Source organism: Pleurodeles waltl, chromosome 4_2 (genome assembly GCF_031143425.1).
Source record: "Pleurodeles waltl isolate 20211129_DDA chromosome 4_2, aPleWal1.hap1.20221129, whole genome shotgun sequence".
Classification (NCBI taxonomy): Eukaryota; Metazoa; Chordata; class Amphibia; order Caudata; family Salamandridae; genus Pleurodeles; species Pleurodeles waltl.
The window spans coordinates 54,031,958-54,050,779 of NC_090443.1; the positions used below are offsets into that span (position 1 = coordinate 54,031,958).

Genomic DNA, 18,822 nt, shown 5'->3' on the forward strand with positions numbered 1-18,822 from the left:
AAAAGGGCATGAAGTCCCTAAACCTCTTAAGCACTTAGAGATATGTTCTGCAAAAGTGACCTTAAGAGACTAAAGCTGGGCCCACCTCACCAGCACCTCATCTGAATTTAATTTATTTATACACACTTTCTGTCTCAACTTTTCATGCAAAGTCATCTAAAAACAGCAAAGTATAAAAAAATTATAAAGGATAAAAAAGAAAAAAGAAAAAACTAAAACTACAAAAAAAAGTAGAAAATATAGATGGTAAAAAGATTAAAAGCAGAAAAAAGGAAACTGCAAACACTTTTTCACTTTTTCTTCGTTTTCCCCCTTTTGACCTTGGATGTACAATCCACATCTCTTCACTATTTTATTTCACTCTTTTCCCACCTACAAGTCCCCAGCTACAACTTTGGACAGGTCCTTGATATACCCCAGTGGGTTCCCAACTTTTGACTTCTGTGGACTCCTACTTTCTCATTATGGGACCCCGGGGACTCCACTGAATCATCATTGGAATCCGGGGACCCCCCAGTGAGTGATTAATGGAAGCCGGGAACCCACCCTCTGCACATTGTCAATGATTTGAACTGCAAAACAATACACAAAAATACAAAAACAAGCATTCCAGCAAACACATACACAAACTATAGCACATTTTATTTAATTTGCAAACAAATATAAATTTAAAAATCATTTTTTTCCTTTTAATAGGCAGGTTGAAGTTTTTCTAAGCTTAATTGATGCCACACATCGCCCATACTATGTTCTGTTTGATGCACCTGCACTGCTCCCTCGAATCAATCTGAGGATACAAATTTATTTTTTAGCCTCCAATTTCAAATTCCTTGACATTTGCAGTAGGTTTTAAAATTTTAAATTGTACATTTAGCCACCTCCTTTATACACAATTTATTAATCTGTTAATATTATGTCATTTTCTAAGCAGTCATGGACCACCGGAAGATGCTTTGCGGACCCCTAGGGGTCCTCGGACCACAGGTTGAAAACCACTGCTATACCCATCTCAGGGACACAAAGTGAGAAACCTATGGATTTATCTTTCCCCTGAAATTCTAAAAAGCCAGCCAATGTATAAAATTCAAAAACAACAGGGTGATGGATGGAATGCCTGTATTAATCTCAGCCACTAGCAATCGCTTGGGCGGCATCCCGAGCCATCATTTTTTCCCTCTATGCCACCCCAGTTGAGACCCAGCCACATGCAAATCAGTCTAGACCCTGCTCTCCACGGGAAGAGTCTAACCCAAACTGCCATGGGTCCCATGCTCGCTAAGACACTGGATTCAATCTAGCCTGGCTGATGAGGGGCAATACTCCGAAACCAGTCCCAGGATGCCTGTTTCTGAGCCAGGGAGGACCTGGCCTAGCAGTTTGGGCTGGAATATTGCCATGGGGGTTCGAGGTCAGGACTGATTTACTTATGCCAGGGTCCAAACTGGAATTGTGTGGTGAGCAAAAAAACAATGGATTTAGGCCCAGATCTGTGACTAGGGGGGAAGGTTTGACATTGTTCAGCATTCCGTCCATCATCTGTTCTTTTTCCAGATATATAAAATTAATCATGAACATTTGGTAGCGCAGCTCCTTTCCCACTTCTTCCCATGGTGCAGCACATGTCTTAGACTCACTTGTATCGAAAGGTGTCTGGTGGGAGGAGCTCCAGAGTGTGGGCAGGACCATACAGGTTAACCACAAAGAGCTTCACCAAAGGGATCTGTTGACCTGCCTGAAAGGGAAGAAAAGATCAGACACTGGGGTCCCTCCAAACTGAGTATGCACTGTAAAGACACATGGGACACAAGAGGGTGAGGTCCAAGTATGAGAGTGCGGTGTGAAAAGAGATAGAAAAATATGAACCATGGAGAGAAAAATGGGGCACAAGAATGAGAGAAATGTGGTGGTGTGAGGCATGGGGGCACACCCACCTTAGAGTATGGGTAGCGTTTGCTGAATGGATAAACACTACCCAGGAACTGGGGTAGCTCCATGCTTGGCACAAGGGAGTTGTTTAGGGTTAGGTATGCCAGCCGAGCTCCATCTGGGGACCACCAGTGTGCAGGGTATGTCCGCAGGATCTCCTCTGGGAAGAAAGGACACAGCCAGCCACAAGTGAGAAGACGTGAAGCCAAGGGAAGCCAAGGGAAGCCAAGGGAATCCTCTACAGCACCACTCTTAGATTCAGTAGAGCAAATCAGTTGTTTTAACTCATCTCTTTCCTCACCAGAACTCTGCCACTTCACATTATCATATTTGCACGTTTTGGTTACTAATGAAGGCTACTGTCGCTTGTTCTCATGGGCTCAGCTAGGCCCCTGCGTGTGTTCAATGTATGAATTTATGTTGCGACTATTACTAGAAACTTGTGCAAAGTAAAATATAAACTTGAGTTCGGTCTTCTCACTTCAAACTAGATTCAGTGCTATTTGCCGGGGGAACCCCTGGTCACTGGACTCTGTGACCCACCGACTATTCATTTTTCTTTTGTCAGTAAATCATTTCTGACTCCAATTGATGTGTGCAAACATTTTCTGTGTCACCTCACGTCTTTTCCTCCCTGTCTCATTCTCTCACCCTCGACTCAGTTTGCTCCCGTAGCTTATCTCTCCTGGTTGTTCCCTCTCCCCACATTTTACTTCACCATCTTCCTACCAGTCTTGCGCCCCACCTCTTTCAAGGTGCCCATGCCATGCCTTCCCCCATGCTTGACACCTTTCTATTCTCACCTTCATACAGCCAATCAGACACTCCGTTAGTCACAGTCCCTGGCTTTCCAGATGAGGTGAGTCGCAAGGCCTGCCCTGAGCCATCCTGCTGGTAATAGATGTTGTTCTCAAAGATAAACACCTGGAGAAGGAATGGATGAAGATCATGGAGAGCAGTGGTAGCATGCACACTATCATGTGACCATGCTCTCGAATCGTTTTATAATTGTGTAGGAGAAGATGTGGTGTTGCACACGTATATGTAATACTCTGTCATGCTGCTAACTCCAAAAACTGCAGTTACACGCAGTATGGGCACCTCTGAGATGATGTGTGTTGAGCAGGAGTATGTATGTACGCAGCATTTATTCAGGAGACTTTGGTACTTGGCTGGCATGTTTGTGTTGAGTAACTGTATGTAGCTCTCTTTAGCACTGTCTGTTTGGGTCATTGTGGACCTGGTGTGGTGACACAGCTAGGTCAGGGAATCATGGGCAGGTTTCTGCATGACATTTGATACTGCCTGGGAATCTGGCCAGTGGTTATAAACTGGGGTGTTGTGTGTTGGTCAGGGGGATCACTCTTTAGTACTGTCTATTTGGAACAGTTTAACTGGGTACCGATGACACTACAGGGTGACGCATGCTGGACATGTGTGTGTGACTCCCTGGAAACATGTATTTGTAACACCGTGTTCTTGGCCAGTGTTGGCAACACTGGGATGTTGTATAGTGGACATAGGATGCTCGTTTACACTGTTTGAGGCAGTGTGGCATCGGAGGGATGTATTTTGTTGGTGGGGTATACCTATTCATTTTAGTAGTGCATGCAATTGTTGGCCTTGGCAGCAGGGGGACTCCTTAGCTTCTGTGGATTTCCTTTATGTATGCATGACTTTCTTATACTGTTTGTTTGGGGCACAGTGTACTTGGTAGTGTTAGGCCTTTTGGGATGTTGTTTGGGATGGTGTATAATATGTGTCTCTAGTAATGCCTGTTTGGGGTGCTGTGTACCTGTAAATAGTTAATCTATTGTATGTTTGGTTTTGTGGACTGTCAGTGTGTGCTTGTGCAGAGTAGGGGCACGCACATCATTGGGCTACTGTGTACTGGTCAGGTAGGTGGCTGGTGGTGCTACCATAGGGATACTCTGTGTTGGGCTGGTGCTATTTTATATTGTGATAAATATGTTATTATGTTGTCCTTTCTGCCGCTTGTACAGCCTCCCAGCACTAATGGAGTTCGGTACCGTCTTGCCCTGGTTTTGAGGATTCCAGCACAGACTGCAGTCTGGTGTTGTTTGCGAGTTATAACCTGTAGGAGCTTGTGTGAAAGTGTTAGTTGCTTTGCTGTTATGCCATTTGAACAGCATTAGCCTGATATACGTGGCACCTGTAAGGCTGCGTACACCTTTGGTGGGGCTACAACACTTTGGTCAGTGTTTCCTGTGCTGCACAGTATTAAATGCAAGCACTATGCATACATCGCTTTGCTCCAACTTAAGGCCGCCATTTTGCCTACCGAGGAACCGCTTACAGAATGTCACGTGACACATGCTTGCATCGCTGTAAGAAAATGTCCAGGTATTGAAAGTGACGCACCAGCTGACTCCCTTGCGGACCCCAAGCAGCATACTGCAGCGTGGAGTGGTTCACTTCTGGGGGGTTGAGCTCCGAGATCTCCCTGCAAGAAAATATAATAGTCTCACTTGAGAGGGCAGGCTCTAAAGGGTGAGTGGGCTGGATAGATAATGCTTAGAAATTACACTTAGATGTACTGTGCATCTAGGCACTGAACAGGTGCCATACCCTCTTCAAGGACACCATGGTGCTGCCCTGGAGGTGTGGAACTGCCTTGTCATGCACTAGACAGACTAGTTTTTCTTCTTACCAGCGTGAGAGAATGAGATTTTTTTTTATTAGAGTGAGTGAGAGAGCAAGTGAGCGAGTGAATCCTATTCCACAAATGGACCATTCTTTACAAATACAAGAGCCACCTCCATGTACTGCAAGCTGCATGGATTCAAAGGCCTGCTCCAGTGACATGGGTCTGGGTGGACAAAAGAGACCTCATGGGGCATGGGTTTGCGAGAGACAAGGAGGCCCCAATGGACATTTATATTCGCTAATACCCTGATAAGGTCAAAGATTGTGCCTCAGGAGCCAATTTCCGACTTTTTTGGAATTCGCAGAAAATTGTAGGCGTAATCTCGGAAATTTGCAGCCCTCCCAGATTTCCAGAAGTACTCAGATTTGTTCTATTTTTCTTTTCCTGAAGGCAGAATTGGAACCAGGTGCACAATGTCTAATAAAGAAAGGTAATGCAAATCAGCATTTGCAAACATGTTTTGTCCCCTTCACAAGGGGAAACAACCTGAGGCTTTGAAACTCTTTTCTCTACACTCAGTGGTCTAAGTGGTGTAGGCGCAAAAGTTAAGTAATGGAACTGTGATGCAGGGCATAAAGCCGTGAGGTGGAGGGTGTGTGTGAAAAACTGCGAGTCCCTTAATGCATGTTGTTAGCAAAAAAATGTAGACCTGGGTTAGGGTCACACATGATGTGAGGCCTTTCATACAGCTTCCATTTTAGGACATCCTCATTCCTCACTCCTCATTCCTTCTCATCTCTGCGTCTCACCCATCATCCCTTCTTCTCATCCATCAAACATCATCCCCACTTCTCAACGATCATCCCTGCTTCTCTTCCATCATCCCTACGTCTCACCCATCATACATTGTCCCTACTTCTCATCCATCATACATCATCCCTGCTTCTCATCCCCGATCCCTGCTTCTCATCCCTACTATTCATCCATCATCCCTACTTCTCTTCCATCACCCCTACTACTCATCCTTACTTCTCATCCATCATCCCATCTCATCCATCATACATCAGACCTACTTCTCATCCATCATCCTTACTTCTCTTCCATCATCCCTACTTCTCATCCCTCATCTCTGTTTCTCATCCATACTTATTTTCCATCATCCCTATTTCTCTTCCATCATGCCTACTTCTCATCCCTCATCCCTGCTTCTCATCCCCGATCCCTGCTTCTCATCCCTACTATTCATCCATCATACCTACTTCTCTTCCATCACCCCTACTACTCATCCTTACTTCTCATCCATCATCCCATCTCATCCATCATACATCAGACCTACTTCTCATTCATCATCCTTACTTCTCTTCCATCATCCCTACTTCTCATCCCTCATCTCTGTTTCTCATCCATACTTATTTTCCATCATCCCTACTTCTCTTCCATCATGCCTACTTCTCATCCCTGCTTCTCATCCATCTTCCATCATTCCTACTTCTCATACCTCATCCATCATCCCTACTCTCATCCATCATCTCTACTCCTCATCCCTTAGTCATACCTACACATTTTCAGTTTTGTGAAACACGCCTTCACACTGATTGGTTGGCAACAGCCAATCAGAGTTATGAGAAAAACAGCCTCCTCATTGCAAGTGCTGGATGAAGAGGGAGGGGAGGAAATGCAACTGTGTTTTTTGTTTCCAGGGAATTCAAGGCTGTACAATGTTTCATTTTATTTAGCTAAGTGTTTTTTTTCTGTTTACACAGGCCTCTGCAGAAAGCTCTGCTGGTTTGGGAAATACAAGGAGCCTACAGTTTGGGCCTTAAATCAGCTCTTGGAGAAAGGGTTATACAGTTCATCTACAGTTCAATGAAAACCTTTCTGCAGAGGCCTCTGTAAACAAACACTTAGCTAACTAAAATGAAATGTTGCACAGCCTTGGATTCACTAGAAAAAAACACACACCTGCATTTCCTCTCCTCCATCTTTACCCAGCACTTGCAATGAGAAGGCTGTTTTTCAGTGAAGTAGAATGCAGGCCTCTTTCATAACGCTGATTGGCTGTTGCCAGCCAATCAGCGTGAAGGTGTGTTTCACAAAACTGAAAATGTGTTGGTATGACTGAGGGATGAGGAATGAGGAGTAGGGATGATGGATGAAGTATGAGAAGTAGAAATGATGGAAGATGGGTGAGAAGTAAGGACGAGAAGCCGGGATGATGGAAGAGAAGTATGGATGAGAAGCAGGGATGAGGGACGAGAAGTAGAAATGATGGAAGAGAAGCAGGAATGAGGGATAGGAAGAAGGGATGATGATTAGAAGTAAGGGTGTTGGAAGAGAAGTAGGGATGATGGATGAGAAGTAGGGATTATGGATGAGAAGCAAGGATGAAAAGTACGGATAAGGACTGAGGAGTGAGGATGTCCTAAAATGGATGCTGTACTTTCGGCGCTTACATTGACTTAGCCTGCGACGCAAGCTGTCACAGATTTCAAAACTGAGAGAACACATTCTTGAAAGCAATAACAGGCGCTGCTGCGTTCTGGGGGAGGTGACAGAAATAGCCTTTCAGACCAGGCGCAGATGTCTGCATCAAAACGCACCTTTAAACACACCTGAAGATTCTAGGCAACAAGCCTTACTATTCGGAACAGTGAAGGCCCCAAGGGGCTTGAGCGCTGGGATATGAGCCCCCTGAAGCCCCACCCATTACAGGATCCTGCTCACTACCCCCCTCTTCCCCAAAATCCCAGATCAGCACACAGTTGCTTGACAAAGAGGTGGGTCTACCATTGGTGCAGCAGGTGTAGTGATAGCGTGGCCTAACGAACACTAGTAATAGTTTTACTACCATGTCTTCTTATCTAGTTCTCCCAGTTTCAAATTGTCACTTGATGCTTTACTGTGGGAGAAGACGGAACCCCCCACGCACGAACTCATTCATCTCTGAACTTCTCACCGTGCCTACAAAATAGATGCTGTCAATTCCCCCTCAGAACTCCGATTCGCAAGACTTGCATTTTCATGAGCGTGCTAGCGATCAGGAACAATTTTTATTTTTCATGAACTATAGAAACGTATCTGCAGTAAAGGAAAAGCCAGGGAAGCCAACCCCCCATCCCCACGCTGTGACCTTTGTCTAATCCCCGTCAGTTTTGGAACTGTCCCCTCCTCGGTCTTGGCTAAGCAAACCAGGGGTGTGACTTTACCCCTGCAAATGTTATACTAAAGGTTTGCACTTGAGAGTGCAAAACATGAAAGAGACTACGTCTCCTTGCTCAGGGTTTCGGGCAGAAACATGCACCTTACCTCGTGTCAATGTTGTAAACAGCATAGGAAGCTGTGAACGACTTCCGGAAGACCTGCACAACAGAAAAGAAAGACCATCTACAGGTTAGTGATGTTACTGCTTCTACGTCCTGACTGAGCGAGGACCTCTGAGAGAGCCTGCGATTGGAGGATGTTTCCACATCTGCATGGTGCACCTGTTATTTCACTATTCTGCATGCAGTTATTGTTATATGCTTGCTTTTGCACAGCTTTAGAGTAGAAACAGAGAATGATAGAAATGAAGATAAAAAGTCAGGCAGCATATAAACATCTTCTCTGTGGGGGTGTGACTCGGACCTGCAAGAGCTGTGTAATCTGTGGGGCATCTCTGCCATATGAGGTCTTCATTACAAGTGTCCCCTCCTTTGCAATATCTGCACAAACGCTTACATGTGCAGGGATCGCAATTAGAAGTGGTCTAGTAATTACAAGGTGTCTTAAAGTCTGCACCCCAAGATACATTTTGGCAAGTCAACTCACCAAAACATAACAAGCGTTACATGAGATTGTCTGAATGAGAACGCCAAAACAAAGTTATATAAAGAGACCTTTGGATCTAATTAGGAAAGTGCTAACATATAACAGGCTATGCCTCTGCAGCCTATGTCGATTCATGGGGAAATTTTGCACAAACCGCCTCACAAATGGAAGTAGAAGTTACACCAAGTACCTTTAGTACATTTTCATAAATGAAACTTCAAAGACAAACTTTTACTTACTTTAGGTCTCGCCTACAGGCATATTCTAGATATTGTCTAAGATCTGTTGTGTGCAATACCAGTAAGTGCGCTTTGGGTCAGTTCATTACTCGTAAATTTTTGTCCTTCTTGACAAACTCTTCTGCTTGTTTATTTTTTTATGGCTTTTCTTCCTCTTTGTGCTTGTCTCACACCTGCAGCAAAGCTTCTTGTGATTGGATGACATATTAGTTCTGTGGCTCACATCATGCAACTGCATGTGTTTTCTTGCTGTATCCTCCATGTGCTCCTCCCCCATCACATTCCCAGCCTCTAGACCAGAGGTCTTCAAACTGGGGGGCGGGCCCCCCTAGGGGGGCCTCAAGTGATCTCAGGGGGGGCGCCAGACTATGGCCAAAAGAAGCACTATACAGATAACAGGCCTTTGTTTTAAGCCGAAGCATGTTTTTGCATTTACAAAATATATAACAGTACTTCACTACAATGTTTAAATAGGTCTAGACATATTTAAACATTGACATCTTTCTAAAATAATTGTGAAAAATTCTGAGGGGGGCCCAATGATTTCTATTTTTCAACTGGGGGGGGCGCAGCATTAAAAAGTTTGGAGACCACTGCTCTAGACTGTCCATGTTGCTTCCTACTTTACCCAGTTCATCCCTTACAGAGCCCCAATGAGTACATTTTTGTCAGGTTTAATTAAAGAGCAGTCTATATCTGGTTGGCTTTTCTTAATCTCCTGCCATCCACATGTTGCACATAAGCCCATGTGTTTGCACACAAAGGCATCATTTGGAGGCATAAGATTTACTTAGAATGGGGGGGAAGATGTTTCTTCTCTCAGAGGCTCTTAAATCTGATCTCCGGGCTACTGCTGAGCACCAGTTAGCCAGAGGATTCCTTCCAGTTCCGAGTTATGCTGCAATTAAATGGCAAGCATTTTCATTTAAATTCCGACGCTTCCTCCGGTAGCTGTTATGTTCTTTCAAGCACTTGCAAATAGTCCTCAATGCTATTACTGAGTTGGATGTTCAGAGTTTCCTGCTTGAAATTTGAAAACTGAAGCATGCCATTTATTAACAGTGGAAATATTTAATTTATTGGCACTTTTCAAAATACTTTGCTTTTCCTCCAGTATTTTGAATCTTTTACTTTTTTTTTACCGATATTTTACAAGCAAGCATTTGCACACCAATAGCTTCTCACTCATGTTTCAAAAGACAATACTTATAGGCTTTAAGAGTGTTTTTTGAGTAGCTAATCACTTCATTTATTTGTATTAGTCATCGAACCAAGAGTCTAAGTAATTACATCCTGAAACCAGGTGAACTTATGTTTATCAACATAGCAACACTCGGACTTCAGATGTCCAGTGTCAAGTATAACAAGATTAGTTTTACTGAAATTGATCATAAAATTGCTAGTTGTACATATACATTTGTCATTTGTGCCACACAATCACGTGGACTGATGTTATTACTGCAATTTATGCTTGTAATCCTGTCAGTGGCAATCACACAACTCCTAAATGTAGGTGGATCCCCTTTGTTACAGAGATCAAAAATAATTCTGATTGATTATCAATGTGAGACTTTATGGCCACCTACAAAAGTGTCTTAAATCCTTTTTTCAACTCTGTTACACTTTTGAAGTTCAAATTGCTAATGAGAGGCTACAGGAGGTGCCTATCTTTCTAATTTAATTTATTTTGCTCTTTCTTAGGGATGCAGAGTACCAGTTTTTCTTTCTACTACAGTTACCACTATTAAATATTTAGTGCTAGAGAAGACACATAATTCAGTGATGAGTCCAGTACATGGTCACAGTAGAACTCCCACACCCTCAAACAGTGTAACATATTGTCAAAACCTTTCATGACTCAACAAGAGTCGGAAGGAAGCATGAAACATAAGACCTGACAAAAAACAAGAACAACTAGTTGGGGCCTGAATCACAAAGATAAACTTACACTTTTGTGTAAGTTCATCATTTTATGAAAATCACAAAGCAATTTTACAAACAGAATCTATACGACTGCCTATTTTTTTTATGTGCAGGGTCTCGGCCATGAGTAGGATCACTCTGCTGTCGTAATGGTACTACGTGCAAAATTCTTTTGTGAATTGCAAAAAATTGCAAACTTACTCAAAAGTGCCAGTTTTACTTTGTGAATCAGGCCCTAAGTTTCACACTTCCCTTACATTCACTTCATTAACCAAATATGTGTTCCTTTAGTCTTTGAATCGTTGTTTTGTTCTCCCTCTCATATCTTCTTTTTTCTTCCTCTTTACCTGTTTCACCAATGGAGAAGGCTTCTCTGTCACTTTTAGGTCTTTTCGGTTTTTTACATCTGAACATACTCAGAGGTCATGCTCATTGACAGTGTCTTCTTCTCTCCTAAGCTCAGAGAAGTTCTCTGTGTACTTCATGGGTTTCTTACCAGTGCAACCTACTGGAACATTAGGTGAGCCACAAGAAGACAAGGGCTTGCTCGGTATAGTCAGATACGCACACTTACTTTCATAATCCAACTGTATGTGCCTATCATATGCAGACTTGCTGTTCCTTTGGTATGTGTCTTACCAACTAAGAGAGAGAGAAAGAGAGCGAGAGAGATAGAGAGAGAGAGAGGGAGAGAGAGAGAGAGAGATAGAGAGAGAGAGAGAGAGAGAGAGAGAGAGAGAGAGAGAGAGAGAGAGAGAGAGAGAGAGAGAGAGACGGAGAGAGTGCAATCCAGAACTCAGGAGATGAACCTCCAACTTCCAGCATGTTTCTCTTCTACTCCCAAGCCCCCTTCACCCTCATGAGAACCTGTAGATTTGAGTGAATTAGAGACTCAGTCAACAGCTCTTACATGTTGGATTGTGTGGATTAGCATCATATAAACTTCCCATAGGACCTTCTCAGGTCATAATAAAATTGGATCGCAAAAGATTGATTTACTCGTTACCAAGAATGTAAACAAGTATTAGAAGCGGATCTCATTTAAACTTCTTTAACTAAGTAAAACCTTTCGGAACGCCAATCATGGCTAGGTTTTGGGGCATTGCTATGCAAGATGGTGGAGCAGATGTACTAGAGAACTGCTCCCTCACACCACGCTGCTATCCTGTCTCATCCTGCCTTTAAATGCAGTCATCAGCCATCTCTGACTGGGAAGCACCCGGGGAGTCGCATTATCCAGTGCTGCCTGGAGACAGCGGTGACTTCCGGAGCCGCGTCCGCTGCTTTTGGCCTAGTGGCTGGGACAATGCCACTGCCACTAGTGCTATGGCCTAGGCCCAGAATGACGGCCACGCTCCACCTCTACAGACGAGTGCAGGTGCTGGAAGGACTGACATGGCTGTGGGAGTGGGACGCTATAAGGCCGAGTCGCAAACTGAGGACAGAGGTTGTCGGGCCCCAAAAGAGAAGATGTAGTTGTGTGCTTGGGCTTTAGGGCTTGAGGGCAAGAGTGAACCCTGGCTTCTGACCTGACCCAGGCTGTGTATCGGCAGTCAGCAGGAGAGCACATGTGAGGCAGAGCACTGGCTGCTTGGGGACCTCCAGCAGTGGAGTGAGGTGTATCTGTGCTGTGCAGCAGGTGGGCGAAGACGGTACAGGTGGGCTGCTCGCTGCAGCTGTGCAGGGCACGCTCGCCGACAGTGATTTTCATTCGGGGAAGCCAGAGTCCTGGAGGAGACGGCGCAGCAGCGAGTGGAGGTGGCCCGAGCGGCTGCACAGCCTCGGGCTGTGTGTCTACACCCGACTCAGCGCTCACACGAGGCAGGGCACCAGCGGCTTGGGGGTGTGCATCGAAGCGCAGAGAGAGTGGGCTGCATGACAGGTGAGTGAGACAGGTGCTGGTGGGCCGATCCATTGGGTCCCCCTGGGTGCTGGATGCTACGGCACCTGCCCGCAAGGAGAGAACCGCATAACTGCTTTGGTGGTGACAGCTTTGCTGCTGACCATGGGGGGACTGAGGTGGAGAACATGGCAGACTACATGCCATGAGGGACACCCAGAACGGTAGGAGGAGTGGAGAGTGATGTACACTGAACCCCCCCCCCCGGATTGGTGATGAACTCTGAGGATTGGTGCCGATGTCCTCAGTCTAGTGGTCTTTAAGGTGAGTCCAGGATCATCATTATCTCCCCATTTCTTTTAGGTGCGTGGGACGGGCTCCATATGGTACTGCCTGTGAACTGACCAAGACTTTGCAACACTGAGAAATGCCTGCTTACCGCCCCTCTCTGATGCTCCCTGGTGGGGGTGACGACATCCATCTCAGATGGGACGCACTGTCTCTAGACTTCTTCAATCTGTTTTGTTGCCAATAGCGCAGCTGTATTCCCCAAAACCACTGCCTGGGTGTGCTTGACTGGGCATCCAGCATATTCTCAGCCCCCTGCGGGCAGCTCAGGTGGCCCTGTTGGTGCGGCAAAAAGAGGTGCATTGTTGAATTTTCCTTGGTAGAACTCCTCCTGGGCCGAGGTGGGTGGCAGACAGCTTTACAGCCCGCTGCTGGTATCACCTGACAGGAGGCTACTTCATTCACGAACAAGAATGACCGCACTAACCCACTCACACTGATAAGATGGGCAACCCCAAGGAGGAAGCATGTCCCTGAATTCGCAAGGGACATACATATTGGAAGGCACACCTACAGGAAATAATCCAGACAATGTGCCTCTAGCGCTTCAGCAGATACTTGATAAAATCCTGGTGGCAATTGCATATTCAAAGGCCTCCCTGCAGTTGCCAATTGGTTCTGTTGTAGAGGAAGTGGATCTCCTGAGGGTCGACCACCGCAAACTCACAGAGTTAAGGAAACAGAGGTTGCGGTAGGGGATCTTGAACTAGCACAATGACTATTGCAGACTCAGCTGACAGACCTTACTTCTCGCATGAAGAGACTAGAGCATAGAGCAGAAGATGTGGAAGGCCGCAACAGAAGGAACGACATGCACACTGTAGGTTTACCTGAGGGCACTGACGGTGCAGATATGGTCACTTACCTGGAGAAATGGGTGAAAACTCACGTGGTTCCTACAGAACTCTCCCTGAACCTTTCCCCTGGACACCCCCCACACCCTGTGGTGGCCCGACTGTTGCATTACAGGGACCGTGACATCCTTTTGCAGAAAGCACACACAGCTGGCCCCTTTTGCATAGACAACCTGGCAGTGACTTTGTTCCCTAACTTCACTGCAGCTGTCCAGGCCACATGAGAGTCCTTCCTTGCAATTAAAAGTGAACTGCAGGATGCTGGAATCTGATTTGCTTTGCTGTTCCCATCTAAGTACAAGACGGAGCACACTGCCACAGTTGCTCCTGCACCAACACCACCTTCCCACAGATGGATCAAACGAAGAAGACATGGTAGATCGGCCACATTCACGGTGCATGGCCCAACAAGAGACCAAGCAGATAGAAACAAAGAAGAAGCCTTGATAGCGGCATCGGATGTAACGCAGAACCACCAGTCAGACTCTGATGTGGGCTCCACCTTTGACAGACACTCTGTGGACTCTGCTTCGGATGTCCTCTAAATGGGAAAATGGATCTGCCCGTAGTGACACCTCGATTTGTAGATGACCTGATTTTACTACTGTTGTGACTAGTAGGAAGGGGGTGAAGGGTGGAGGGTTGCAATGACATCTGATTTATGTGTTCTCTCTATGCAGGAGAGTTTGTTGTTTATTGTATGTTCTTGCCAAGGCTATCTTGGTTGCAGTTTACCTGGTGGCAGGGCCTTGCAATTGCAGCTGTGCATATAGCTTTCTTACAAGAGACACATCTCACTTTAGAAAAGGCAGATTCACATCTCACTGCTGAAGAGGTGCATCGCCTGCTGCAGCGCTGGAGGGGTCAGGTGTTCACCACTGGTTATAGGGCCTATTCCAGGGCTAGTGTTAGGGTGGGATTACTCTTTGAAGCCTTGCAGTCATAGGTTGACAGAGATGGTAGATATGGTTTGGGGCAGGGGAGACTAGATGGGAGGCCATTGACCCTTTGCAGCATTTATGCCCCCAACCAGGAACAAATGGCATTTTTCACACGCTTGTCTACACTGTGGGGCTCTCTGTTCAATGTAGACATCATTATGGGCGGAGTTTACAATTGTGTCGCTGACACATCTTTGGATCGCTCCCCTCCTCGTTTACCAGGGGCTATAGCACATAGAGTGGCTAGGGGGTTCCAGGACTGGACTGCAGGCGGGATCTGGAAGATGTGTGGAGAGTGCAACATGTTGGAGGCAGGGAGTACTCCTTCTATTCAAGTCTGCGTGCGCTTCATGGTCACCTAAATAAGGCCCTGTGAACAGTGCCACTCTGCCTTCTGTTTTATCTCACATAGTTCTTGGGTCGCACCATATAGCATCATAATGCGCTCCTCACGAGTGTCTGGTTGGGTTCCCTTCAGCCGGTGATCCCCATATGGCGGCTTTGCCCTGCAATCCTAGAGGACATCACTTATCGGGATAGCCTCCAGGAGGTCATCTCTGAATATTTTGAGCATAATGCAGACAAGGCATCGACCTGCCTTGTGGAGTGGGAGGCATTTAAAGTGGTAATCTGGGAGCACTGCATGGAGTCCTCCTTGGGGGTTTGTTGGGAGCTAGATCATGAGCTGGTGCTGTTAGATGAGACTACACATGACCTGGGTAACCAACTTGACACTAATCTTGATGCACAAGCATGGTTGTCCGAAGCTCGGTAATGTTACAACATCTTGCTGGAGAAACTCCTGTGTCACAATTACAAGGTCTATGTTGCATGGGCCCATGAAGAGGAAGTTAAGGCAGGCAGGCTTCTGGCCTGGGTGGTTCACCATGAGTCTCGCTGGAACTCTATTGCCTCTGTGATGGCTCCGACTGGGAGACAAGTTTATTCCCAAGTGGAGATTAAAGGGGTCTTCGTGATTATTATGTACAGCTCTTTGGGAGATGTCTGGACGTCCCAACTCGGGATATTACATCTTTTCCTTCCCCTATACAGTTGGGGACTCTAACCCTCCACCCCTCCTCCGCGCTAGGTATTGGGAGGCCCTATTGCACCTTAGGAAGTCAAAGGTGCAATCAGGGACATAGCCTGTGGCAAATGCCAGACCCAGATGGACTTCCTATAGAATTTTATTCCACTTTTGTGGCAAAACTACCCCCACGCTTGACAACTATGTATAATAAGGCCCTGAAAGCTGCAGCGTAACCAGGTCCCACTAGGGATGCAGTGGTCATTTGTCTTTCCAAGACAGCTGCACAGCTTGTACTCACTATGGCATACCACCCGTTATCTATGTTAGACATGGATTTTAAAATGTTGCGTAAAACACTGGCTATGCGTCTTCTTCCCCACATGCATATGCTGATCCACTCTGACAGGTGTGGCTTCATCCCCCAACACAGTACTTCTCTTATTGTCCATCAAATCTATTCAGTGTTGTTTGCTGCCCTCCCTGTGGAGGGGCCCAAAGCTGGCCTACTGGCAGTAGATTTAGAGATGGTGTTTGACACTGTCAGTTGGGAATACTTTATTGCGATCATGACTAGAATGGAACTAGGCATGGCATGGGTGTCTGAGGTGTGGCTTCTATGTATTAAGCCTACTGCCTATGTCGACACAGGCCAGGTTATTTCATCCTCTTATGAGGGCTTCAGAGGGGCCAGACAGGGTTGCCGTTTGTCCTCACTCCTGTTCCCACTGGCCATAGAACCACTAGCAGTGGTCTGTCGGCTGCAAGGACAGGGGAGAGGTACGCAGGTGGGAGACAGAGAACACCTAATATCCTTATATGTGGATGACCTCTTAATTTATGTTTCCGATATGGCCAGATATGTTCCATTTATGCTTCAACTACTACATGACTTTGGAGAACTTTCGGGCTTGAGGGTGAATCTGGCAAAGAAACATGTATTTTCAGTGCCGCCCACTGTGCTGCAACCTGGTACTTTGCCTCTTGAGGTCAAATGGGCCTCTTTGACGTTCTGATATCTGGGTGTGCAGATCTACCATACTTTAGAATATCTATGAGAGGGTACTCTTGTACCTGTGGTACAATCCCCTAAGGGCTGTGTGTCCTTCTGGCGATCCCTTTGTCTTCCTATTATGGCACGCATAGCACTGGCAAAGATAATCATGCTGCCTCCCTTACTGTATTATATTACCAACTTGCCAGTCTGGTTACCGATCTCTTGGTGTAAACCACTAGACGCATTGTTGCAAGACTTTATTTGGGATGGAGCTCGCCACAGAGTTTCCTTGGACACCCTTCAGTGACCTCTTTTGAAGGGGGCTCTAGGAAGATCAGATTTTTGGCTTTAATATTTGGCAGCCCAACTTCAATGTATTGTCTACTGGCTAGCCAGCAATAACTTGACAGAACTGGGCTGGGAGGGAGGCCCACCAGACAGGGTTGCGATACTGGTCCAACTGCGACGAGCATGCCTGGGAGGAGGATAAATGGCACACTCTCAGTGACTGCACTTCAGTATTGGCGGCATTGTGTGACATGGACTCCGGACCACCCTCTAGATCCCCCTTCGTTGCCCTTGGTGCGCTTTCCCTATGGGGATCCCCCCAACACCTTTCACTGCGACCCAGCTATCTCCTTGGACAGAGGCTGGCCTAGTCTTGGCCGATGACTGTTATGAAGCTGATACACTGATACGCTTGGACATCCTGGTTGACACGAAAGACCTGCCTCCTGGGCAGTTTCTTGTCTATGAAGCCCTGGTCAGGGCCTTTGAAGATTTATGGGACGACAGTAGGGCTCAGCTTCAAAAGCATCAGATCTTGCAACTGTTGCTATCACTGGGCAGGGGGGCACTATTTGGTCAGGTGGTTATATGGGGCTCTAAACAGGCTGGTTCAAAAAAATCTGACTGCGTTCTGGGACAGGTGGGAGACTGCACTGGGTATGGTCTTGTGGGATAGGGATTGGGCCCGGATGCTAGCCTCTCGACAGAGGGTATCCTGCAATTCTTGCTTTAAGGTGATATTCAATTTAATTATTTGTATCAGATTTTTCTAATCCTGAAGAGACTGATGACTATTTATCGGGGCATACTCAGGTGCAGTCCACACTATGCCTTTCAGACCGCAGATTTCAGTCACATGACATGGTTCTGCCCCAGTGTGCAGGTGTTTTGGATTGCAGTGGTACAGAAGGTCAATGAGACAATGAACCAGAATCTGCCCTGCGCCTTGGAGGTGTGCTTCCTGGGCCTGTTTCCACGCCTCAGGCCCCACAAAGTAGGTAATAGGTTTTTAGATCTGGCATTTGTAGTAGCTAAGAAGCTTATTGCTCTGACATGGAAAGCAGCTGCCAGGCTAGCGTTGGCCAGACGGGGATCAGCAGTGGGGGACTAGGTGACAGCTGAGGACCAGGCCCTGCGTAGGGAAGAGGCACAGAGCATCGGTAGATGCCAATTGCGCTTTGTGGGTGGAGGTGCTGCAAGTATTTGATGGTCCAGGGGAGCCTGGGAGATCCTCCCCAGAGGTCTCATCCTCTGGGAGTGGGAATGGGGAACGTTCAGCTGCACTGTTGAGGGGATATGGAACGGGGGCTAACTATCAGGGCCTTGAGGATTTGGCCTCCTGAGGTGGAGAGAGTGTCTGCTATGGTGATGTTGATGCATGTTATGCCATGCCCTAAAGGTCCAAATAGTGTGCTTGGGGTGTCACCACAGGGTGCCCAGATTCATCCCTCCCTCGTTCACTCTCACACCCACCAACCTATTCATTCTCCTGCTTTTAAACTTCATAGCTTCGGCCACTCGGAACAGACAGTTTGTTTATTTTCTTTATACTTTATATTGGTTTTAAACTAGCTTGATTTTTAGGGTGCAGTTGTATTTCATTGTACGCCACCAGCCATACAGCTGTCCTTGTGTTTTGTGCATATTGAAATTTTCATATCTTTCATATTGTGTCGTACTATGGCCTGTATAAATTGACTTATCTTGTGGGTTAATAACCACCGGCCCGACGACATTTCAGTGATAAAATTAAAGTCTCTGTACATTTCCCTGTTGTACCCAGCATGATACATACGTTTTTTTTTTCATGTGATGGCTTCTAGTTAACACATACATTCTCAAGAATTAAAGAGTTAACTGATCTCATAACTGGAGCCTACTTCAGCTTCACCACTATTAAACAATATTCTACAGCATTTACCCTAGACACATTTATGTTCAAAGATGGCTTAACGTAGACAGACGGTCACTCATTCAACAAGCTCGATTATGTTTGTGACTGATTGCTCCCACTAGAATTTAAA

At 46.1% G+C, this 18,822-nt stretch overlaps 1 protein-coding gene across 1 annotated transcript in view; it reads right to left on the reverse strand.

Moving 5' to 3' along the window:
• Positions 1-18,822, reverse strand: part of LOC138292187 (inactive dipeptidyl peptidase 10-like) — a 392,581-nt gene that overhangs the window by 220,229 nt on the left and 153,530 nt on the right. Inside the window, exons 5-9 of the mRNA XM_069230625.1 lie at positions 7,841-7,893; positions 4,309-4,390; positions 2,730-2,850; positions 1,932-2,086; positions 1,635-1,732 (exon numbers count right to left, since the gene is read on the reverse strand). Coding sequence (XP_069086726.1) covers positions 1,635-1,732; positions 1,932-2,086; positions 2,730-2,850; positions 4,309-4,390; positions 7,841-7,893 — 509 coding nt within the window. The remainder of the gene's footprint in view (positions 1-1,634; positions 1,733-1,931; positions 2,087-2,729; positions 2,851-4,308; positions 4,391-7,840; positions 7,894-18,822) is intronic.